The sequence below is a fragment of the Mastigoproctus giganteus genome, chromosome 1 (genome assembly GCF_048544385.1).
Source record: "Mastigoproctus giganteus isolate SK-2022 chromosome 1, ASM4854438v1, whole genome shotgun sequence".
Classification (NCBI taxonomy): Eukaryota; Metazoa; Arthropoda; class Arachnida; order Uropygi; family Thelyphonidae; genus Mastigoproctus; species Mastigoproctus giganteus.
Window position 1 is genome coordinate 240,233,120 of NC_143575.1, and position 25,631 is coordinate 240,258,750.

The window sequence follows — 25,631 nt, forward strand, 5'->3', positions numbered from 1 at the left end:
TAAAGAGAATATTTTAAAGCTATTGCCGAAGCGAAAAAGTCATCTTGGCAAAGTTTGGGCTCCCAAGTGGGCAATTCTGAACCTTGGGGATTAGCATATAAGTTGAGTCAAGATAAAATAATCACTCCAGATATCTACAACGCAGTCTCCTGTGAGGCTGGTGATATTCATTATTGGTTTTCGACTGTCGATGTAATCGCCGGTAAACTTTTCCCAGAAGATTTGTCTGAACATGATTCTTCAATACAACTTAAAATTCGTTGTGACAACTGTGACTATTTGGGACCAGAGGACCTGGAATTGTTTAGTAATAATCAGTTGGACCAGGCTATATCCAAAATAAAATCAAAAAAACAAATGTCCTGGATTAGACCTTGTTGAGAATGCGGCCATCAAAAAATTTAACCTTTTACACCCACAAGTTCTTCTGAATTTATTTAACAAATGTTTGTTGGCAGGCTTCTTTCCAAGTTTCTTCAAGATAGCTCTACTCAGAATTCTTCATAAGGCTGGGAAACCTAAATCGGATCCGACAGCTTATTGACCGATATCACTCCTCAGTAATTAGGTAAGTTATATGAAAGATTATTGGCTCCAAGGATAATGGATATCCTGAGGGAAAATAATATGATTTCTCCTCAACAAAACGGTTTAAAAAAGGGTTCTTCTACTGAAGACGCTATTATATTCCTTGTCAATCATTGCAAGACATCTACTGCTAAACACCAAATGGCTATCTTTGTTGACTCTGAGGGCGCCTTTCACTCACTCTGGTGGGAGAGCGCCCTCAGGTCCCTTAGGCTTGCAAAATGTAATAGATTTCTATTCCAGGTTTTAAGATCCTACTTCAGCGAAAGACAGATCAAGATTGTCTCTCGCCACCTTGTTTATTCCAGGTTCATTTCCAGAGGATGCCCACAGGGCACTGTGCATGGGCCTATCCTCTGGAATGCTGTTCTAGACCAGTGGATGATTAAGGAAAATCCAAATTGTCATAAGCTTGCATACGCAAATGACCTGGCCATCTGCATTTCAGGAAGATCCAGATTAATGTTGGAACAACATTAATCTGGATCTTCCTGAAAGAGGAAAATCTGTGAAATCTTCTTCAAAGAGGAAATCTGTGAAATCTTCTTCAAAGAGGAAATCTGTGAAGGCCAATTTAACCCCTTGGTGGACGTCCCGGTTGTCTGTTTTAAGAAGACGACTAAATGCCGGAATACGTGACTTCCAGTATTGGACGAACTGCAGACTTGGGCAAGAGAAAATAAACTAAAAATATCTGAAACAAAGACAATTTATGATTTTTAACAACCATTTGGACTACCGTCGACCTCCAACTGTTAAAATAAACAATGTTCAGATTCCGTATGTAGCAGAAAATAAATACTTGGGAATAACCATTGATGACAGGCTATCATTTATACCACATGTGAAAAAACTGGCAGATAAGATTAAGCGTTTTACGGCGAATATAATAAGTCTGACAAGATTTGATTGGGGTTTAAAGCCAAAAACCCTGGTTTTATACTATAAGCCTATATTTCTGCCTATCGTGCCCTATGCGGCCGGAGTGTGGTTTTTGAGGGTTACTCATGTAAAAGTTCGAGCCAAGCTGCTGTGCTTGCAACGAGCGATGCTATTAGCCACACGTCGTTGCTGTACTCCCTCGACGAATGCGCTAAAAGTAATCTCGAGGATGATTCCACTAGATTTATATATAGCATACAAAGGCATGCACTATCATCTCAAGAAAGAAGTATCTACCAAAATTACGGACATTGAGAGTAATCCTGTTATGGACCTGAAGATGGAAAAGTTAAATCTTTAGGCAAAGTTCAATGAGATTTGGCAGGCCAGATGGCTGGAAAGTGAGACTGGAATAACTACAAAGAAATTTATTGGAAATACTATGTTTGCACAAGACACGAAGAGGATGGCATAGTTCTATCCTTCAGTGACTACCTCCTTCATTATAACTGGTCATGGATCCCTAAATGAAAAACTTTTCAACTTTGGATTGGTGGCCAAAAGCAGTCCATTCTGCTTTTGTGGAGATAGAGAAGAATGGCGGCACGTGCTGTTTTATTGTCCAGCCTATCACGAAGAAAGGGCTGATATATTTAGTTCCTTCCCTAGTGTCAATGAAGACAATGCTTTTGTTATTGTTGAGAATGCCGAACACTTTGAACCTCTGCAGAGATTTTCTGATAAAATGTTTAAGAAGAGATTGACTTTTGTGGGTAATACTACCTGATACACAAACTGCCTTAGATGACCTGAAGTGAAGCAATGTTTACTGGTTATTGTGGCCGAGTATATGTATTGTCACGGTCTTTTTCCAACATTTACTCGCTGAATTGGATGATTTTAAACCTCTGTAAGATCCAGTTATGAATTATATGGTGTTATTATATAATTATATAACTTTTTTCTCAATTTTAAAATATTGGTTCAATTTTAAGGCTTGGCTGTTGTGTTGGCTCTACTTGGGGACGTTTCTGCTAAAGACATACTTTCTTTTGTCCTGTGTTGGATAAACTTTGTGGCCTAATTTATTTGTCTATAAGCATAGACAGAGTTTTCTGAATATTTTAATTATACTGTCAAGCGGGAACTTTAGGAACTACAGAAATTCAGTTTTGAGTCCCTTTCTTCTTAGTCGGCCACAGGTTCTAAATTCTATATGCAGTTAGAGATAATGATTCCAGAGCTTACAATTACCCGTCTGAGGCTAGAAAATTGAGGACAGTCATGCTGATGATATTTTAGGCGTCAATAGGCGCTTGTATGTACAAGCTTCAATGAAAGCATGGGAATACGTTTTAGGTAAAAACCTTGAATGGTGAAGACTAGTTTGATAAAGCACTTTAATCTCATACCCGTTTAGATCATAAATTGATGAGTTTTGTGTCTTTTTTAACAGGGATTTTCGGAGTCAACGCACTTGTTGAATTTTAAATTTATTTATAAATCCTGGATTAACAAGACGTTAAAACATGGTTCATGGAAGTAAGCTTCTTCCATCTGAACGGATATAGCAGTGTATAGCACTGTGGGACTATTAAGGATATGGCTGGTTTTAGAAATTTAATTGGTCGAATTTAAATAAATCAGTGGATAAAAGTAAGAAGTCTTCAGTGTTTGGGTTAGCCCTTCCAGTTTCTTGCATATTTTAATCCAATCTTTGTTTGTACTTTGATGTTCTGATGTTCCTAAATAATGAAATGAAAATTAATGAAATCTCAGCCATCTCCACCTATCCGATAGGGTCCTGCCTTTTCAGCTACTTTCATGTGCCCAGTCCTTGGATGCTAACCTTCATAAGTTTGCTTGTGACAGGGAATGCAGAGGTCGCATCCTTGAATTGTACTTCCCTGTCCCTGATCCTTCTCCTCGAAGCTCGTCTTAATATCATCTGATATGAAGATGGCATATTAACTTTTAAGTATGATAGTGAGAAATGATGAACTAACTACTTACGTTCAGCCCAAAGAAAGTTCTTCGTGTTATATTTCTATATGAAATTATTTGTTTTAACAAATATCTTCTTTATATAACTGGGTGATCACTGAATTATGATCAACTACCTAATACTTCGTAGGTCCTCCTTTTGCCCTCAGTACAACAGCTGTCCGACGTGGCATTGATTCAACAAGATGTCGGAAGCATTCGGGGGGGGGGGGGTATGGCCAACTAAGCTGTGTGTAATGCGGCCAGCAGTGCAGATATGGAAGTTATTGGTGTATTATCCAGACGTCTGATATGCCTTCCATAGTGTCCCACAAGTGCTCAATGGGAGGAAATTCAGAACTGTGTTCCTCAAACCATTCCTGCACAACAAGTGCCCGATGGCTCGGCGTATTGTCATCTTAGAAGACACCATCGCCATTCGGGAAAAAGTGTAACATAGCGGGGTGTACACAGTCAGCAAAAAGTTTACGATAACGGAGACCACTGATATGTTGTTCCACATGCACCAGGGGTGCAAGTTCCTGCCACTGAAACATGCCCCACACCATATAACCGCCTCCACCGGCCTGCTCTTTTGATACCATGCATGATGGATGAAGAGCCTCATGTTGTTGACGCCAAATCCGTACACGATCATCCACGGCGTGCAGTAAATAACGTGACTCATCCGACCAGCACACCTTCTTCCAGTCTTCTAACGTCCAAATTGCATGGTCTTTGCACCAGAAGTCTTTTACGCCGATGGACCTTGGTTAGGAGAGGATGCAGTAGGGGTCGACTACTGGTATAGCCCATACATGCCAGCGTGCGACGCATGATCATGCCAGATATTGTTCCGCGTTAGCCCATGTTGTATTGTGTAGTCAACTCTGCAACACGGTTGCGACTGTTCGCCTGTACGAGACATCGGACCCGGCGCTCACCTCTAACATAACCTCTCGCTGACCTTTGCAGTTTTACCGTCGGGTTGTTGTTTGACCATTTTGACGCCAGTCCTGGTACACTTTAACAACGGCAGCTTTCGAATACCCTACCAGTTCAGCCGTTTGGGAAATAGAGGCACCAGCTCGTCGAGCACCCACAATCTGTCCCTTACCAAAGTCCGATAAATCCTTCCTTTTACCTATCACGCTAGAAATTTTACTATCTACTAAGCCACTGACAACTTATCTATGCTACGTAGGTTGGCCAACTCCGCACTCTCGAAACTCACGTGGTCAGCGGGTCGCATTCAGTTTTCATAGGGGTGGTCATAATTCAGTGATCTCTCAGTTTATTGTAGTGTAAATAACTGTATGGTACTTTGAGTTTTGAGCTGTACTTCCACATATGTATTTCCTTATGTTCAATATACCAATGTTCATTATTTATTATCATGTTGTAATATTACTGTTACTCCCTGGCCGTGAAGGGAATATTGAAGTGTATCCAATTGTATTATTTTCATTATTATTGTAATAAAAATTTCTAAGTTTCTGTAACACATCAATTAAACTCAGTGCTGTGTCATTGTTGGACTTGTAACTGATGGACTCAGGACTAAACTCTACTATGTATTATTATTGTTAGTTTGCTGAAGACCATCAACTTCCTTTTGTATTTCTTCAAAATGATGGACCAGGAAGAGCAAATTATCTTACTAATTCTGGTCTAATCTTGTACATCATCCTTCTTCTTCATTACCTCAAGAGGATGGGACCATGGAGATAACTTTAATTGCTGATCCTAATTGGAAGTGGTTGTGGATTGATTTTAACTATGGTTGCGGCTGCTGAAGAAGATCTTCGATTGCTGCTGTTCCTATGTCGTTATGAGATTTCTCAAGGAAATTTTCTCCTGAAAGGTGTGTATTCTTCCACTTTCTCGTATGCCTTTAATCTTTGTTCTTCTATAACTTCCGTTTATTTAGCGCATACATCTGTTTAATCATCCGCTTTTCTATGCTTTCCTTCCCCTACCATCCCATACTATTCCCACTGTATACAATTTTCTTTTCATTCACTAAATTTGATCTATGCTGGAGCTTTACCCTGGGTATGGATCAGCAAGATGATAGTAGATCCTGGCGGCTTTCACGTAGCGGGAATGGCGGTGGGACGTGGTGACCAGGTGTTGCCACTTCTCACCTGCTAAGAGCCAGGTACCGGCCGACAACATAACACGTCACATACAAATTACTGGTTTTGGTGTAAGCTTCAACACAAGAAGTACAACAACGGCTAATGGGGAAACCTTGGGGTCGGCCCCAACAACATATGAATATCCCTGATCAATGTGTCAGTCTGAGTGTGTAGCACAGTGGTATTGTCACCGTCCTCTCACACTGGGTGGAAAAGGCTCGAGTTCGAATACCGTCGATGAAGAAATTAACTTTAATGGGCTTTTTTTTTATTCTGTGGCTGAGTAAGTCGAACTCATGCGTAGATAGCAAGGTTTTTTCCACAGAAACTGGGGTTTATTCGTCCAGTAAAACTGGCAAATCGACCAGAGAACGCACGCAATTTACAGACACAAAAACTGGTTTATGTAAGAATTAATAGAGACCCTAATATAATAGTTAGTTTTTTATCAATGTATCTTCTCTCTCTTTTAACATATGTTTGTGAAACGTAGACATTGAATGCTAAAACTTTACAAGACCGAGAGTCACACAGAAAAGTATAGAGCACCGAATTTTAAACATAACCTAAGGAGACCGAAAATCATGTGCATGAATTCGATAACAGACCAAGATCTCTGATATCATTGAAAGAACAAAGTGCTTAAAATGGAATTGGGCAGGTAAAAGATGAAGAAGAACTAACGATAGATGCACCAAACGAATTATGGAATGAATTCTACTATATTCATTGACTAATTATAATTAGTGATGGTTTATGTGAATATAGTAGAATACAAGACACTGGAGGATGTATTCTGTTATTCCCATTGCTAATTTGGTCTGCAGTAACATAAAACAACACTTCTCGAGAACATGGTTGTCTCTGAATCAAGTTTTATTCTTCCAATTTCTAACTTCGTCGAACAAAGACAGATCATTATTATTTTTAATATAATTCTAAATATTGCAACATTAATAATTAATATAATTTAAACATTGCAACATTAATAATTAATATAATTTAAATATTGAAACATTAATAATTAATATAATTCAAATATTTAATTTAATTTAAATATTAAATTTAATTTAAATATTTAATTTAATTTAAATATTACGCAGGAGTCCTAGGAAGGGTCAATTCGGGAGGCTTATAGGTGTATCTTGAGGGACGCATTGGTTCAATTTTTATGGATGGAAAGGGAAAAAGGATACATACTCCAAGGAACCTTGATGATGATCATGCGAAGTTATAATGTACCACCTATTTTGTTGTCGAATTCGGTACATAGTGGTAAATTATTAAATAGCTTTTGAGGGAGGGAAGTTTTTATTAATTTAGTTCATTTTAGACTTTCCGGGGAAGATAGGTTAGGCAAGGATTCGCTTACCCTGTATGGCGGAGAGAGTCAAAGGGTTGTGACCCCTGGTCTAGTCGGGTGGGCCACTTACGGAATGAGCATCCTGAAGACTGAAAGAGGCATATTGGTAGCGAAATGCGACAAGGCAAATCGACTTTATGAGCAGTCTTCTCGAGTCTTGCTCGCTATGAAGGGATAGGTGTGAGAGTTCGGACTGGGCATTGAGATCCAATGCCCAGTTTCAGAGCTGTGTGCCTCTTCTGTTTCCAATGGCTTCTTTCTTCACGTCTCACGTATGCGTTGCTTTTCCTTTCTGCCTCTTCTTCTTCTTCTTCTACTTCTATCTGCGGCTTTCTGAACTCTGGATTCATTTTATACCAAATTCAAAACTGTGCCATCTAGGTAGAGGTAGTCAACTGAGAAATGGTAATAGCAGGCTACTGTAAGGGGAAGTGTTATTCATTTAAAGTATAAGAGGAAGGCAACTCGTTATGAAGGATTTCAAAATATTACAATAATGCCTAACTTAAAAAAATCCCATTTTTCTTAATATTTAAACATCTAATAATGATGAAATTTCAGTAAAACAATATTGTACATTCAAATAACATGAACAGATGGTTTTTGGCTTCTTAGAAATATAAATCATTTGTTTAGTGTTGATTTTAGACTGTTGTTATGCGATATGACTCTTCTATGAACTGTGGAGTGACCAGTAGGCGCTTCAGAATATTCAGACTGCTTCTTATCTAGTGTTTTCTCCTCCTGGCTGACCGAAGAAGCCAGTTCTCCCATACACGCAGTTGTAACAGACTTAACAGTCGAAGAAACCTTGTCACCTTTCAGGTACGTTTGAATATAAAAGTTGATGAACAGAACGAAGAATGTTCCATCCAGAACAGAACATAATACGCAGATGGCCTTGGGGTAACCGCAGTCTTGAAACAGTGCAATTTGTGAATAATAAACAACAACTAAGAACAGCTGGACCTGCAAGAGGGGGAAAAAATCAAACACTTGATTTAAAAGAATTATTTTTATAATGTTTTTATAATGCACCTCATAGCTTTATTGCTATGAAGTATTAGTTAACAAAGATGGTTATAAAGTATTAATTATTCAATTAAAATAATTTAATACAAAGTACCTTTATTTGTGGTAATTTATTCTCATGAAAAGTTACTGAAATTTTCACATTTGCAAGATGCCAGAAGATGCCTTTTTAAATTTGTTTCTCGATTTTGTAGTCTTAGTAATCGCGTGATTATCACACAAGAATAGCTTTAACATCTATCGCAATAGTATTCAAATTGATTAAACCAACATTCGTAAAATAACATTATGCAGTGACTGTAACTTACTATTTGGATTGTAGTGAGTTGCTTCTTCCACCATAAATATTTCTGCATGCCTGGACCCATGGCTGCCAGGGCGTAATATAAATACATGAAGGAATGCACAAAAGCGTTTAAAAAACCACAAAAATATGTGCTGCCACCTATTAGTAAAACGAAATAAAAGAAATGATGAATAATTCAGGCATCTACAGATGATATTTTGGCAATAAGTTTGCATAAAACACATTAAATGGGATAAAAAATCATTATTAGTTATTTCACTTAGATAAACCAATTAAATAGTTTAGCGTTACATCTGACTCTCGTTTGTTACAATTTGTGGGTGATTTCGTAGAAATTCTGGACACTGAAAAGATTCCTTTTGATATTCCTTTCAAAATGGTCTTCCAAAGAACCGTGCAACATAGTTTTAGTCTTTCCAGACTGAGTAACATTTCTCCAACATTTTCCAAACTTCGAAGACTAATTTTTCCATTTCAATGAAGAAAGGTAATTCTTATGGACAAATGAGCGTTATATTTCGTTGTATAAGTGTCTGTCTTGTGAAATTTCAAATGGAGTCCGTACTCGTGGACTCAATTGCAGAAAATCTTCCAGAATTAACAAAGACTATCAGTGAAAACTTATTAACAGCGTGCGAGTATCGTTAATGTTATCTTATATGAATTGAGAACTTTAATAATTGTTATTGACAATGTCTTCTTTGTCAATGATGTTCAATAAAAGACTTTCATTTACTGTAAACTGTCTTTAAGGAAAAATGAGCTCTCCGAATACTCTCGAACATACTGTATCTGAAATTCTCGCCTCATTTGGTATACAGTAATTTCAGAAATGTCTTCTTCGTTTTATACCATTTAAATTTCTGAGTTGCAGAGTTTGTTGTCCAAAGGATATGCAATTTTTGAGTCTCGTCTTATTTTACTACCTTTCCTTTCAACAAACAGGAAGGTGGATTTTAATTCTATAATCATGGTACTGTAAACTGTGCAATTACTGGTCCTCCTCCAAATGATTCCTTCCGTGCTTCTCTTATTTTCTACCACTTATATGTTAATGTTCTTGTTTTTTTACTCGTCGATGATATATATTATTTTAATACCATTAAATCCTCTAGTTAGTTTTCCTCAGCTTGCGCTGTTAGACAATATTGTTCTGTTTGATCTTTTACAAATTTACAGCAAATTTTGGCCTCTCGGTTAATCCAAATAAACGAAATATATAAGAATTTTAGGCCATTTGTCTAAAGAACATACCTTAGAAGTTTGCTTTTATGTGGATTCTGGAATATGAGACTGCAGTTGTTATTTATGACACGTATTCCTGTATGGCAGACCGCTGATGTTGTCTCAAGCAATTATCTTGTCATCTACAACCGCTTGACTATTTCATCTATTTTTCCTCCAAATACCTTAAACTTAAGTGGCTGCAATGCAAGATATACAGAGTTGCGTTTCACTGGGCACCAGCTATGTAAAAATCTTGAAATTACAAACTTCCAACTGATTGGTGCCTTAAGCGAATTGATTCGTTTTACCACGGGTCGATTTGCCTAAGGCATCTTTCTCGGCAGAGTAAAATTATATCACAGAATACGCGTGTCTAAAATATATCACAGAATATGTATGTCATATGGTTGTCCAATGGTTACAATGGCCAACCATATTTATATTGGCCTGGAGTGATGAGATATTTTAACCAAGGAATAAAACGCAATTTCAATGTGAAGGCATTAGTATTAAATTTTTGCCCTTTGTAAAATGAGCCCACAGGCATTTTGTCCACTTTGGATTTAATGAAATTTAAGACATGTTTATACCATGGAAGTTGTTGCATATCCTTCGGACAACAACTTCTTTGATTTATAGAAACTCAAAATAATTAGTTTCTGTACTAAAATCACCACCAGCCTAAGTAATTAACAGTTGCGCATCCGTTTTAGTAATGTAAATTAAATCTCACCTGGGGCAACCCGAATAATCAACCACGTAACCAGGAAGGTACCAGAGTGATGAATAACGTGTAAATAACTTATATGCTTGAAGTTTTTCTTCAGAACAAAGAACACCTGCAAAAAATGGGAACAGTTAAGATGTCTGTAAATATTTCTGTTTTATAAATAGATGCAAAAAGATTTACATAAATAAAATGTTGTGTCCAATATTCTTCTCGTGTATAGGGACAATAAACCAGACAAAAATTAAAATTTTAATATCATCTAAAAGTTCTTTTCTCGTTCTGCTCCAGCTATTTGTCACTGAGTGAATTCTAGACAATAACAGGGTAATGGTTCTAATAAATTGTCCACTGAGTTTATATTCACGCTATTTTTTTGTTGATATGTAAACAATCTCACAATTCTTATAATACTTTAAAAAACTACCTTAGCATATTATATTTACTGTTCCTATATACTTTATTATGATTTATAAATAAATTATTAATCTATGCACTTACAAAAGAAAATTTACAGATTCTAATCATAATTAGAAGCTTTAAATTATGTTAATTTTTAATGGCATTCAGAAAAGGTACTTACAGTATCCAGGAATTCGACTAGCTTTGAAATAAAGAAGACCCATACTGCCCATTGACCCTGAAATTAAACAGAATATGAAACCGATATTTCTTTAAGGGAACAATTATCATTAAGAATATTGGACAGTATTTTCTTAGTATGTAATTTTGGTTAAAATTGCGCAGAAACCAGTACATAAATTATCCTGTTGACTATAGTTTTTTAACGTGCCAAGGATTTAGCAAAGCGGCTGCGCATTACTTAGCTGAAGGAAGTATTTCTACCAGAACAAATATGATTACCACAGATGCAAATATTGATATCAGAATAAATAAAATATACGATGGACAGACCCTAAAACCAGTTTCACTTCTTCATTAGTACCCACGTTTAATAACAGGTCTTGTGGATGAAGTCTTACATGTACGTACCTGTTTGGGTTCGATGCCAAACATTTGATTTCGTGGTCCACATAGAAATGTACGATACCTTAAGGTCATCAATCGTAGACTCTATAGGAAAAAGGGTAAATCAACTATAATACAAATTAAAATATACATACTCTATTTTAAAAATAGTGATAACTGTTTTATAAATATAGTTCACAAACATGTAATCTTTTCCCATCAAATAAAATACGCAAAATATTCAAAATGAAACATCGAAATAACAAAAAAAGAGTATAATATACGAGGTGTGGCAATAACGTTCCGGGCTAATGCTGTTGCGGTCATGCTCAATGAGTGTGAAAATAAACGGATGTAGTATGTTGTACTTCGTGATAGAGTAGTGAACGAATATTAAATTTTACTTTCAACTTGGAAAATCTAAAACAGAAACGTATGAAATTTTTGTTTATGGTGATGAAACGTTAAGTCGTATCAGTGTTTTGAATTGTATAAGCGGTTCAAAGACGGACGTGAGGATGTTCGTGAAGGGGCCAAGTCAATTGTAAGACAATTCGGTGCATGACAATTCGCTTTATCCGATAACTCGGTATGTGACAATTCAGTGTATTAACAAATTTTCTTCCTCAGCCTTCTCAACCTGCAACACCAATCAGGGCTACTTGAAAAACATGGACTTCAAAAGACCCCAAAGAGTATTTTAATAGTATTTCTTTACGTCTTGTTTCCGTACTAACTGCCTTTCGGGTAGCATTGTGGTCAGGATGGAAAAGGATGCCTTGTGGAAAATGAGGTGATTCGAATTCCATCACAAAGGTAGAATTTTTATAGGTAGCTGTTTGGTTCCCTCCCACCTGGTAACTCGGTTTTTTGTGAAGTTCCGGTGAAAACGCCTCACTGGACAGCGCTTTTCCATGTAGAAAACTCGGACTCCAATTCTGAACCTTACACAACTCCAGGGACGCTTAGGTTCATACCCTTAACACATCCACGGCATTAGCCTACTACTAACTACTTTCAATAAAAACTATAAGGCGGGTTGCAAACGAAACGTCAGAAGATGCGCATTACCCAGCCAGCATCCATTAATGATCTCTATGTTTGGTCTCTGTAATCACTCCTCTGCCCTATGTGTATTTGCTAAAAACGCAACTTTACAGAAGTGAAAGTAAAGAGCGAACGAGGTTCTCTGGTATCCCGATCTTTAACATGCATCTCCTCTGTTCAGTTGTGTGATGCCAAGAATGTCAGCTTGGATTATATTCTGATTTAGTGATCATATATACTTTATGGATTGCTGATGAAGGATGGACTTAATTTGGTTTATCTGGACTTGCTGCTAACAGTATTTACAGTCTGCTAAGATGTACTTCATGCGGAGAGCACATCTTTGGTGAACCCATCACTTCTTTTGGATTTCAATGAATTAAATCAGCCAGCGTGGATTCTTCTTTCTGGTGGCATCTTCACTATGCGGAACTTCATCAATGTGCACTTTTTACAATTTATGGACCGATGATGTTTTAGTGAGCTGCATCTCCTCTGTTGAACTATCTAACAGTTGTAGTTCCTGTACAGTATTATATTAAAGTACGGCATTGTATGATATGGTAGGGATGCCATATTTTGGCAGGGAATGCGTACTTTAAGAATCAAGACGATGCTAACCCTGTTTGTCGATAAATATGATCTTAAACAAAAACCATGTTTTCCACAAACTTTAAAGCACCTGTTCTGCTTGCACATGTTTCAAAGACAATTGAAGCGCATTTCCCGGGTGTTGCTCGCCAAGAGAAAGGTAGATGGTTCTTGTCGCATGACAATGCCCCCGCCCATTCTACACTTGTTTTAAAGATATTTATGACGAAACATGGCATTGTACAGATCAACTGTCCACCTTACTCTCCCAATCTAGCACCAGCGGAATTCTTCCTCCTTCCTAATGTGAAAATTGGCCCCAAAGGAAAGAGATTTAAGGATTTTGAGGACATAAACAGAAAAGGTAAGCGCTCAACTTGACAACACCTCTTTCTACACATTCTCTGACTCTTTTTAGAAACTTTTAGAACGGTTCAATAAGTGTATTCAATCAGGTGGTGATCACTTTGAACAAAAATAAAACCATTTTTGAGCCCTTTGATTTGTCTTCATTTATTTCACCAGTCCTGGAACTTTATTTTCCACACTTCATAATACAGATGGCTATTTTTCAGAAATTTATTTCAAAAATTTCTGAAAGGAAAACAGAAATATTTCTAAATAATGTCGCATGCTGAATGAATCAAGTGATGTTTTTAAGCACTCATGGAAAAAAACTGTTCTAAATCTCAGTCTTTTTAGCAAGCGGTTGCAGATTACAATGCTTTAAATAATGATAATACCTGTTTCTATGGAAATTTTGTCGAACGTTTTCTAACCGTTTATGAAATGGAGATAAAATGGAAGAATGATGGTCCAATATTTGCAAAACTAAAGCAGCGCTGCGGAGATTTTTAAATAAAATGGATCCGTAGCATTACTAAGGTCTAATCCAAGAGTCTAATCAAAAATGAAAGAGCAATAAAGCCCAATATTATTAATCTTAAATTATAAGAGAAAACCTCATACCTTTATTGTAGAACTGTAATTCTCTCAACACTCAATCGCGTATAAATGTATTCTTATGTGAATTAGCGTACCATGTTAATTAAATCAATTTATGATTTATAAAAAAAGCTACGGATTAAAATCATCATATCTTCAATACTCATATCCAACCTAGCACATCGAAAAGATTCTCTGAAAGTCAACAGCCATCAACCCCTAAACCAATCAATAACGTATGCTAATATGAGAATTGAAATCGTCTTGATAATCTTGACACCGCGAAATAAATATACATCAATTTTCAGATAACTTAAACTTTAAAATTGTCTAAAACTTCCCGAAAATCTGGTTATCACGAGATAACTATACATCAGTTTACAAATAATTGAAACTTTAAAATTGTCTAAAACTTCCTTTAAAGGAGTAACTTATTGGGATCGTTTCCGTGTTCACAAGAAGTCAAAAGTGGATCGCGAATGATGTCCCCCTTGTTTCATACAAACGTTTTCGTAACCTAGCACGAGGTTATTTATGCTGACCAATATATGAACTACTATTCATACATGTGCGTTGGAGTCCACGAATCCGAGATATTGTAAGGTCTACGTACATTAATAGAGTCGGGATTTAATCTAATTTCCAATGTTTCTGATGTATTGAGGACCTTTGACTCATCAAAAGGGAACACGTGCCCATCATTAATAGCATGAATTATAAGTAAAATATCCAAGGGTGCACCCCTATCAATTTAACCGGTTTTGTTGAAATACTCTATTAAGGCTTCATTATTTCTTTTAGAAACAACTTATAGGTATACAATTAAAGAAATGGACTTACAGGAATAGATGGGGATGTGATAGAGAAATGAAAATTCCACTATATAAGACGGTTGTGCGATCGACGAGGTGGAGTTGTAAAGTTTCAAAGCAACTGAGACTTTTAGGCGTAGTATGTTTTGTTATTAATAGAATTTATTCTTCGATTCGTTTTATTGTTAACCTTTTCATGAGTTCTAGTGGAGTTTCCTCTCTCTCTCTCGCTCTCTCTCTCTCTCTCTCTCTCTCTCTCTTGTAGTTCAAACAAGAGAATTAGTCTGTTTCAGCCCTCCACTTATTTCTCCTGCTTGAAAGCGTTTTAAAAGATCTGGTTTATTAATGAGAGTCTTGACACCATCGTGTCAAGTCTTCAACATCCTCAACTCTTTCTTCCACGATTGTTCTCAGCAGGCACAATGTCAAAATGTAAGTCCAGTCAACCCCTTTCTTCTGCCTATTTACCCCAGGTGCCTTTTTTTGTGTTTAACTTCAACAGTTTCTCCTCCACTTTGCTTTCAGTTATTACAAAATCATTTAACTTCCTGTTAGAATTTGATAAACATCTGGCCCTCTCCTCCTTGAATAACTCCTTGAAAACATGTGTGAATGTAGAAGAAAAATACTCATTTAGTTCGGTAGCTATCTGAGAATGATTATCTACATTAAAACCATTGATATCAAGTGGACCAATCTGATTCATCCCCTTCCTTTTAGAGTTTATATAAGTAAAGAAGTCTTTGCTATTTTTCTTTGCATCCTTTGCCAAAGACTTTTCCTAATATTTCTTTGCTTCCTAACCACCTTTGTGACTTAATTTCAGACCAGCTTGTATTTACGATACACTTCTATGTCGCCTGACAATTTATGTGCATCCCATGCAATTTTATTCTCTGCCATTAGTCTCATTAGTTCATCTGACATCCCTTTGGTCCTGAACCTAGAGCAGTATTTCTTAGTTGGAACTAAAAGCCTAGCAGCTTCCAAAATTACTTTCTCGAATGCTTCCCATTTAGAATTTGCTGTTTATAACATCTTCAATTAATCCCATTGCATAGACCCTAAAAACCTCAAATTTTTCTGAGACCACTGTAATCGTCTTTATGAAAGCAAAAACCCTTCCCTTTACCTCTGATGGTAGTTATCGCATTGAGTAAATCCCACTTCAGCACATTGTGATCACTGCCACCTAATGGTTCCTTTATCTGTAATTTCTTAATACATGAATACTCACTGCTGGTAGATCAAAAGTGTTACTCCCTCTAGTTGCCTCTCTAACATGCTGCTGTAGAAAACAATTATCCAATAAATCCATAAAAGCCTTGCTAGTGTGCGAGTGACCAATCCACAAGTCCCAGTCAATATCTGAGAAGTTAAAATCCCCCATTATACGACCTGTGATTTACTGGCTCACTCTATTTCTCTGTACAGTTGTTCGTTGTACTCGTCAGATTCATTAGGCCTATAACACACTCTTACTCTCATTTTTACTTTCCCAGTGTTTATATCACACCAAACTGACTCAACATTGCACTGTCCACTCATATCAACTTGATGCACTTCCTTAGATTTTATGTGTTTCTTAACTAACAGTATAACCCCTCCTCCCTTGCTATCCTGCCTATACTTTCTCTACACATTGTACTCCCCAAATTACAATTCTGCATCCTTTATATCTGAGTGGCACCAAGTCTCTGATGTCCCAACAATATCCGCCTTTGATGTCTTAACCAGAACTTCAAGTCATCAAATTTATTTACTATATTTCTAGCATTGATGTACATGCAATTATACATGCGCCTGTTTTTACTCTTAGTTACTCTAACACACCCCACGCATTTACTTGTTTCACCACTCCCAGCAGTTCTGAAACCCCCCAGCAACTGACTTTCCGGGCTGCTGCTGCGCGTTCCAGAAGAAACAGTGCAAGAATAATGACAAGATGGCAAGAAAACAACCTTTTAGGAAATTTTATCTTTAAATATTGAAAAGTACTTATAATAGCACTACTAGATATTTAATCGTATTACTATGGTGCAATAGAGCAGAAGGCCCCATTGCGTCTAAAATTAAACAAGACTATGTCAAAAATTAAAAAAGCGATAAACAAACAAAACAAGAATTTCAATGTTTCCTTGGAATTATTGCATTCCAAGGATTTCTTGGAATCCTTGGTTCAGCAGCCAAGGCCACTTTCCAAGGACAGTTTTATATCATACAAGACCTGTAAATTACGTTTTTCTGGGTTTTGTTATTTCCTTGAAGAGAAGGGGAAAATTGGACAGTAGAAGTGAAAATAAACTACTTGAGAACAACACTTCAGCAGCATGCAAAATAAACTGATTGTAAAAATTCTTCCTAGTATCCAACAAAAAAGTGTAACAATAAAACTGTAACTTTTTCTCATACAGGAGTCATTCATTGATATCTTCCTGGAGAGAAATGTTTGGTTTTCTTTTTTTTTTCCCAATAATCACAGTTCGATGAATCGCATGCCCACTTAATCAAAAAACAAATTTAAATGCATATATTCTATCTGTTGCTAAAAATAACATTTGGATGTGGCTTCGTCTGATCAAATAATTAGTATCAGGATCATGGCATTTAAGATTTATTTCCTAAATTAATTGATTCTTTTATTTTCTCTGATCAAAATAAGTGAAAGGTGAATAATTAATATCGTGTTACACAATTACTTTCTAATTAGTTAATTACATATAAAAGTAATTGCTTTCAATATTGTGCACGTACTTCCCAATGAACTACGCACTCCACGTTTTCTAATACTTTGTAACCAGCGGCGCGTGAAGTGCAAAGCACACAAATATAATATTCAGAACTTCACCTAAAATAATCGGCATATTGATAGTCTTCATGATTCAGTATAAGAGGGAAAAATATACAATTTCATGAAATATTTCTATTAGATGAATTATTGCATGCGGACGGATAGACAGACAGACGAACGAACACACTGAAGACAAATAAGCGTTTAAGGAATATATCTGCAAACGCTCCACCCCGATGTGAAAGTGTGCAGCGTATGCCAAGTACAATAACTAATTTTGTAGATCTGCAATTAAAATATATCAAAAATTAATTAATACTTACGAATAAAAACATCACAATGCTGCCCAAACACAAAATCCAATTGTAGATTATCATAATCGCCTTCACATCGAATGCGTCTCTATTTTTCATCATTTTCGGACCCAAAACCTTGGCAAATATCACATAACTGGCTGCAATGAAAAGCACATAGTCACCGTTCTTCATCAGTGGCAATTCCATCATTTCCACATCTGCAGAAGAGTACATAAGTAACGTATTATACATCGTATTTAGCACACATATTCGAATGATATTCATTTAGCATCGGTTAAGACACGCAGCAAAACTGAACATCTGTGTGATAGAGAATGGCTAGTTTTTATGTGAGAGTTATCAATTAATCTTTTGTGTACAGTTTGGGGATTAAATGGAAGTTATTGGAGCGCCACTCTACAGATAGGGAATATTCAAACATAGAGTAAACTTCTACGTGAGGTGTCTGCATGGAATGGTCAAGCATGTGTTAATGTTTTATCGTGGATGGCTTCAATCCATCCCTTTTTGATTGGAATAAGTGGGAGGGGAAATTGTTTTCTGAAAAATAACTTAGAACTGAAGTTAACTTAAGTTTTCTTCTCTAGAAAACCTGGAGATTAGCATTTAAGAAACAGTAGTGAATATTCCAGAAGGTGTAGATGTTTGTGTGCAGCAAGGTTTCTCAAACTGGACGCTGGAATGTACGAGTATTGTACTGTCATCAGAAACAATATGGACACGATTTTCAGTTAATAACAAAGGTCATTAATAAATAGGTCAAAAGATTAGGCCAAGGGAAAACATCTTGGGGAACTTTAACAATATTTAAGAAGTGAAAAGAGAGAGAGTCACCTATTAGAACATGCAATAAGTGGTCAAAGAGAAAAATGACTTTCTCTTTGACCACATTGAAAAATGACAAAGAGAAAAGAGAAAAGTCAACGGGGCTGCTGAGATACTGAGCAGCCCCGCTGCAGGAATTTTTATGGATCTTTTGCACAACGGGGCTGCTCTCAGTATCTCAGCAGCCCGTTGTGCAAAAGATCCATAAAAATTATTGCCTCAGTGACAGAATTCGAACCGAACAGAATGCATAACATGCGTCTTCACTGTTTCCTATTGGAAGTAAAATATGTCACTCTTATGAATATTTGTTGAAATAACAATTAATTAATCATTATCTGATAAATTATTATATTATTGAGAATATTTAACTGAATTCATTTTACGCTTTAAAGCAAATATTTTCTGTTAATAATGTTTTTTTTTTTTTTTTTTAAATCATTATAACATTCCATGGAAAATTATCTTAGGTCATTTTAATAAAAAGGCTCACCTGGCTCACCAAATATTGAATTTAGCGTGCTTGTGAATGCTGCCTCTGAAATATTCACTAAAAACAGGGAAAAAAATATAAATAACAATAATTATTTAGAGCTCAAACATAATTAAGGTAATAATTAAAAATTGATATGTTCAGCAATTACTTTTTAATATGCCAAAAGAACGAATATTTTTCGGCTGGATAACCAAAACATGTTTGTTTTTAAACCCAATTGAAAATGCAATACTCGTGCCATTAGTTTGCAACCTTGCTATTCCATAAACAACCGTATTTCCGTGTATTTATTTACTTCATTTAATATTTAAATCCCATTTAGTTATTCCTGTTATGGCTTTTTTCACCGTAGGGCACTTTAAACTATATCTTGTGGCCCCATTATGTACATATTCTACAAAGATGGTCCATAATTACCGAAAGAAACAACATCTATGCACTCTATTGACCAAAGTAACCAGACGGTGTCATTCCAGGTCTTCCCAAAGTATTTAGTGAGGTTAATATCGGTGATGTGCACGGGCCACTGAAGGTTTGCTCTCCCATATGTTGAAACCAAGTTACTATTAGATGCGCGCTATGAGATGGCGCAATGTCGTGCTAATGGATGGGCCTCGGAGACCCTAATGGTACCACACGTTGCATGTCCAGCGCCACGTAATGGTCAGCCACGCAGTAGGGATAAACCTTCTCTATCTAGTCTCCGCCAGGGTCTCCTGAGCTTCCTGAAAGGAGATTAAATTAAAAAAATAAAATAAAACTTTTTTTTTATTGGAGAGAACAGAAAGCGAAAAAGAGGAGGTAGATCAGAATGAGAGGTTAAAGAAGTGGACCAAAAGGAAGATGGTCCGCTATTACGTTGAGGCGAAAAGGTGGAAATGGGTTGGGCAAAGACCCAGTTAAGAAAGACATAAGGAACGAGGGTTCCTATGTGATCGTCACAAGACAATCATGTCTTAGTGGATCCCAAACTACCAAAGTAGTTTCAGCAATATGTCCTGTCAGGACATTACAATTCACATCTTCATCTCTGGTCCAAGAGATGTGTTCTAAGGTGTTCAATTCCGTTGTTTACCAATTCCAAGTCAGTTTGATGTTATTCGAGTCCGATGAGGTTGTCAATTCCAAGATGTCACAATTTAGGCGTTTGGTCTCACTGTTATGTTTGTTATCATCAATAAAGTTGTCAAATTCAGTAAAGTTGTCAATATGTTTGTCAGTTTAGGCCCTTTGAAGGATATCCCATTGAGTAGCAGGTCTGTAGTGAACATTTGACTGGGCGAACTCCGCATGGATTGTTCAAACAAAGTTAACTTTGTTTGAACAATCCATGTCTAGTCAATAAAAACGTGGTTTACAATCGTGGTGAGTATCAGGGAGGATGCTTAGGGCTTGTAAAAGAAACAGATGGTAGAAATTTCTTACTTACAGGTCTTTGATAGTATTATACAACAAAGGCTGACAGATTCTATATAGTGCATCCATTATTCGTTTCTTGTTTACGATAGTTGGCTGGATCGAGAGGAATACCAGCAGTTAAATAATCACTCTTCATGGCCATCTGTTGGGATGTTCTCTTTCAGTCGCTAAAAGAGACCTCTCTTTACCATCTCAAGATATATAGGAGCAAAACCCTGCCAGAACTTGGAGGGATGCTTACAGTTCTGCACTCCTTTGTGGTGCTCCTATGAATAGAATCAAGTTACTGAGCAAAATAGACTGCGGTACCCTAGACGGAAGCGCTATGGGGGCAAAAATGGCCTTGTAGACAAGCTAACCCTTATCTACATGAAAGCTATTACTAACATTAATGTACGAGGGTTGTTCAATAAAGAATCGCCCTGACCTAGCTGCAGAGATGCTAGCCTGTTGATTCTTGGCACAGGTTTCAGTCCTCCTCTACATAGCCACCGTGCAGATTTACACATTTTTTCCATGGGTGAGGCTACACATGGATGATGCTACGGATACCGTTTTTGTAGAAGTGGTGAGGTTCGTCTTTGAACCATGACTCTGTTGCCGAAATGAGTGTCTCGTCGTCAGGGAATTGAGTACCCCGAAGAAATGATTTGACGGAAGGAAACAAGAAGTCCAATGGTGCTAGGTCGGATGAGTAGGCTGGATGGTGCAGTATTTCATATCCACAAGTGGCCGCTTGTGTTGTTGCAATTTCAGAAGTGTGAACTGGGGCATTGTCTAGAAGCATTCTCACACCTTTGGACCGCATGCTACGCCTACATGTTTTGATGTTCTTCAGTAATTTTGTGAGTAAGTTGGCATAATAGGCACATGTAATTGTTCTACCTTTCGGCAGGTAATCAATCATTATTATGCCTTTCTCATCCCAAAACACTGACGCTTGGACCCTTGCCTCCTTGGGGGAGGGAGCCATGATGTCGCCATTCTATGGACTGCTTTTAACTTTCAGGATCGAAATGGTGTATCCAACTTTCATCCTCAGTGATTAGACGAGAGAAAAGGTTTTCCTCATTTTTTTGACACAGGGCTAACAACTCTTGTGATTTCTATTGTCCATCAGCCTTCTGGAAACCAGTCAATAATCGGGGAATCCATCTTGCACTCAATTTCCGTAAATGGAGTTGGTTTCCATGTTTCCAGCAAGCTTCCATGATTAACGACTCCACTTTTCTGATAGTGCTCTCATCAATTGGCTGAATGGGGACGACCTGGAATGGGCTCAGATTCTACCGATATCCGTCTCAGGCGTAGATAGCAAGGTTTTTCTCCCCAGTAACTGGGGTTTTTTCGTCCAGCAAAACAGGCAAATCAACCATAGAACATAATGCAATTTACAGACACAAATAGGTTAATGTATTTAATTACGGGCAACCCTAAAATAATAATTTGATTTTTTTTTCTACCGATATCCGTCTCAGGTGTAGATAGCAAGGTTTTTCCCCTCAGAAACAGAGGTTTTTTTCGTCCAGCAAAACAGGCAAATCGACCAGAGAACACACGCAATTTAGAGACACGAATACGGGTTAATGTAATTATTTACGGGTAACCCTAATATAGCAATTTGATTTTTTTTTTTTTTTTTACCGATATCCGACCACACCTAAACTGTCTATGCCAGTGCTTCACAATGCCATAGGATGGGTCTTCATCCTTTGTACAGCAGTCATCGCCTCGTGGATTTCTTTAGGAGAATTCCGCTTCAAGAACAGATACCGGATTACAGCTCTGGCTTCGACTTTGTCCATCATGCTACTTCCTCACACGTTCCGCTCTGTAACAGAAAAACAAATTAGGACACAGGGCTGAAATTTTACATGTTTAGTACCGAGATATATATGATGCTAACAACAAAATATCATGACTCGGCAATATATGGAAGTAGGTGAGGGCGGTTCTTTATTGAACAACCCTCGTAAATTAATGTACGCTAACGCTACAAGGCCAATCTACAAGGCCATTTTGGTCACGCTACAATGCCAATCTACAAGGCCATTTTGGTCACAATGCTTTGTGCTTAAGTCCCAAATTCGCTTTGCTAATCTTCGTGATCACGGTTGTGTACTTCTGGATTTTATTGGCTGCATACTTCAGGTGGAGATGAAATGTAAGTTTCATGTCTAGAATAAAGTTTAGGTATTTAATCTCTGCATAATGCTTGATAGATGTGTTTTGCAATTTTAATATATGTGTGTGTGTACATGTGTTTTTGTAAAGGGCAGCTCCTAGAACGTCAGTTCAACTCCGCCTCGTATCACTGTGAAGAACAGTATTACCGCAAAAGGGCTAAATATGTGAATAATGTAGGTTTGTGTGTATTATGTGTGTGTGTTCTGTTCTTGTGTCTGGCCATTTGGCTACCCAGAAACATGAATCACCTGGAGAGATTATTCTGAGCCCTCGTCCACACCACGGGAAGGTGAGCTAGTCTGAATAGTGCTCGTACTGTCTCAGTTTGAGACTGAGCCAACTGATGTTGCCAACAGGTGGGTCAGATTCCTCTGGGGGGGGCCTACTCCAGAGGAGGGAAAAAAATCCCGTGGCGTATTTATAAAAAAAAAAGAAAAGAAAGAAAAGAAGAAGAGGCTCTTGGTGGCCAAACCAGGAGGGGAGAAAAAAAATTGAGATTTGCTCAACCACTACATGGCTATTTAACTAAACAATAATCACTCAGGAGAGCCAAATAATCACTTTTCAAAATAATTTGCAATCAAAATCCATTTGATTTTGTTTCAATAATTCTAACATATTCAAGTTAAATATTAGATAATGTTAAAAATATATATATATTATATTAGGGTCGCCTAATATAATATTATATTATATTAGCTCAAGGGAACTCCTCTCAAGCCAAAATGCAACATTAGCTAGCCAACAACAACAACCCAACAATAGCTATCGTAGCCAAGCAAGCCTCTCTGACATCTGAAACACAAATAGAGGTTATAGCAAACTTAGCGAAAACCCAGAAATAAAACAACTTAAATGTTTTGATAGTTAGTTAAGGTAATCATACTCTCCTCAAAACAGCAACTTTCATTCAAAAGTTGCTATGACTAGCATTTTAGGCAATATTTTCAAAAACATGTTAATTGAACATAATAGGAATTACTAATCAGCAACTCACAAAACAAATGTATACAAAATATACTCAAAGTGTACACCATTAGTAACCAGTGGTGACAAATATAACAGCAAAATCAATTGTTCTATAAACAGATGAAGACAGCCAAACAGTCCGTCCTAAGCACCAAATTGCTTGCCAAGTTGGGTTTGGGCGAGACGCGTGAATAAATACTATCACATGAGACTGTACAAGTTTTCTCATAACCGCTTCTTTTGCAAAAGACTGGGTAGATATCTATATCCTGCAACAACACTGACTCCTGACCAGTAGAAAGATTAAACACTGCTTCCCTAAGCCTGGCCCTAAAATCCGTATAGTTAGGACACAAATACAGTCCATGTTGCCAGTCTTCAACCTCTCCACATGACATAGATCTATTGTTGACCACCCAAATTTATATAAGTTCATGTTCATCGATAAGTCAGCAAGTATGGTGACTTATCGCAACTTTGGTGGATACTTGAAACCGTTCGATCGCGACAAGTTTGGAATCTTATTGCTGTCCAGTGATTTTCAGCAAGCACTGCACAACTTGAAATCTGCAACCGCTTCGCCGGGAACGTGTTATGGAGCACTAGCATGTGTTTTGACTTCACTGGCTTTAGGTCTCGCAGAAACTATGGTTTCTGCGAGACCACATTATCCATACTAAGCAAACTCCTAGAACATCTTCTAAACAATAGAATAGAAATTCATTACTCCAAGGCTGGCCTACACTCTGAAAACCAATACGGCTTTACAAGGGGATACTCCACGGTGGATCTTAGAGAATATCATCAAAGCAGCTACCACTACCAGCCATAAATACTTCCTTGTCATTTCAGTGGATTTTGCGGGGGCGTTTGACTCCCTCTGGTGGCCAAGCGTCCTCGGCAGACTCCGGAAAGTAAAACTACCAGCTAATTTGTACAATTGTATAAAAACCTATCTCGCAAACAGAACAGTAACCGTCAGTGCTCCGTACTGTTCAGTCACACGACTCATCTATAGAGGATGCCCACAAGGCTCAGTACTTGGCCCACTTCTCTGGAACGTGGTGCTCGACAGCTTTCTAAACCTCGACCTTTGTGATGTGAGGTCAGAGGATTACGCGGATGACCTGATCCTGATGCTGGCGGCAGACTCAAGAACTCAACTAGAGATCGCTGCAAACCCTGCTATAAATATTCTACAAGACTGGGCCATCCAAAACCACTTAAATATATCCGCAACAAAAACCTTCTCCATCCTACTTAAAGGTTCTCTCAATATCAGAAGGCCTCCCCATATAAAGATTCAGGAAACAACAATTAAGCTTTCCACCGAACTTAAATATCTTGGTATTCTGCTGGATAAAAATCTGTCATTCACACCCCATCTTACTTACCTCCGAAGCAAAATCAAAAAATACTCCGCACTAATAGCTAGAGTCACTCGTCGCGACTGGGGGCTTAAGAAGAGGACCCTAGACCTATTCTATAAGGCAGTCTTCTTACCAGCAATAACATACGCATCAGGAGTTTGGTTCCACAAGGCGGTAACAGCAGTAAACAAAAGGAAGCTAGAGTCCATTCAACGTTCAGTCCTACTGACAATCTCGAGAGCCTGCTGTACTGTGAGTACCGACGCCCTCCAGGTCCTCTTGGGCCCTCTCCCCCTGGACCTGAAGATCGTCCGCTGTGGGCTGCTTTATCAACTATCCAAAGGCAAAGCAACTGCCTAGACTACACAACTGATCCGGCGAACGATTGTAAACTCGAGAAAAAACGCCTTCTCACCCACCTACAGCAGGCCTGGCAAACCCGCTGGACGACTTCAACAAAAGGGGAAGTCACCCGAAGATTCATACCGGATAATCAACTAGTGTTTCCCAAAAGTCCAAACTGGTTTTCACCGGGACTGCTGACATCTTACCTACTCACGGGACACGGTGCTATAAGAGAAAAACTCTCCAGTTGCAGATTGAGTGACACCCCTCTCTGCCACTGTGGACAGCCAGAGACGTG

At 37.7% G+C, this 25,631-nt stretch overlaps 1 protein-coding gene across 1 annotated transcript in view; it reads right to left on the reverse strand.

Moving 5' to 3' along the window:
* Positions 1-6,693: 6,693 nt before the first annotated feature.
* LOC150091691 (very long chain fatty acid elongase 1-like) overlaps positions 6,694-25,631 on the reverse strand; it is a 33,592-nt gene continuing 14,654 nt past the window's right edge. The window contains exons 2-8 of the mRNA XM_090376427.1: positions 19,041-19,097; positions 17,729-17,919; positions 11,244-11,324; positions 10,834-10,890; positions 10,257-10,362; positions 8,298-8,434; positions 6,694-7,926 (exon numbers count right to left, since the gene is read on the reverse strand). Coding sequence (XP_090232553.1) covers positions 7,582-7,926; positions 8,298-8,434; positions 10,257-10,362; positions 10,834-10,890; positions 11,244-11,324; positions 17,729-17,919; positions 19,041-19,097 — 974 coding nt within the window. The 3' untranslated portion in view covers positions 6,694-7,581. The remainder of the gene's footprint in view (positions 7,927-8,297; positions 8,435-10,256; positions 10,363-10,833; positions 10,891-11,243; positions 11,325-17,728; positions 17,920-19,040; positions 19,098-25,631) is intronic.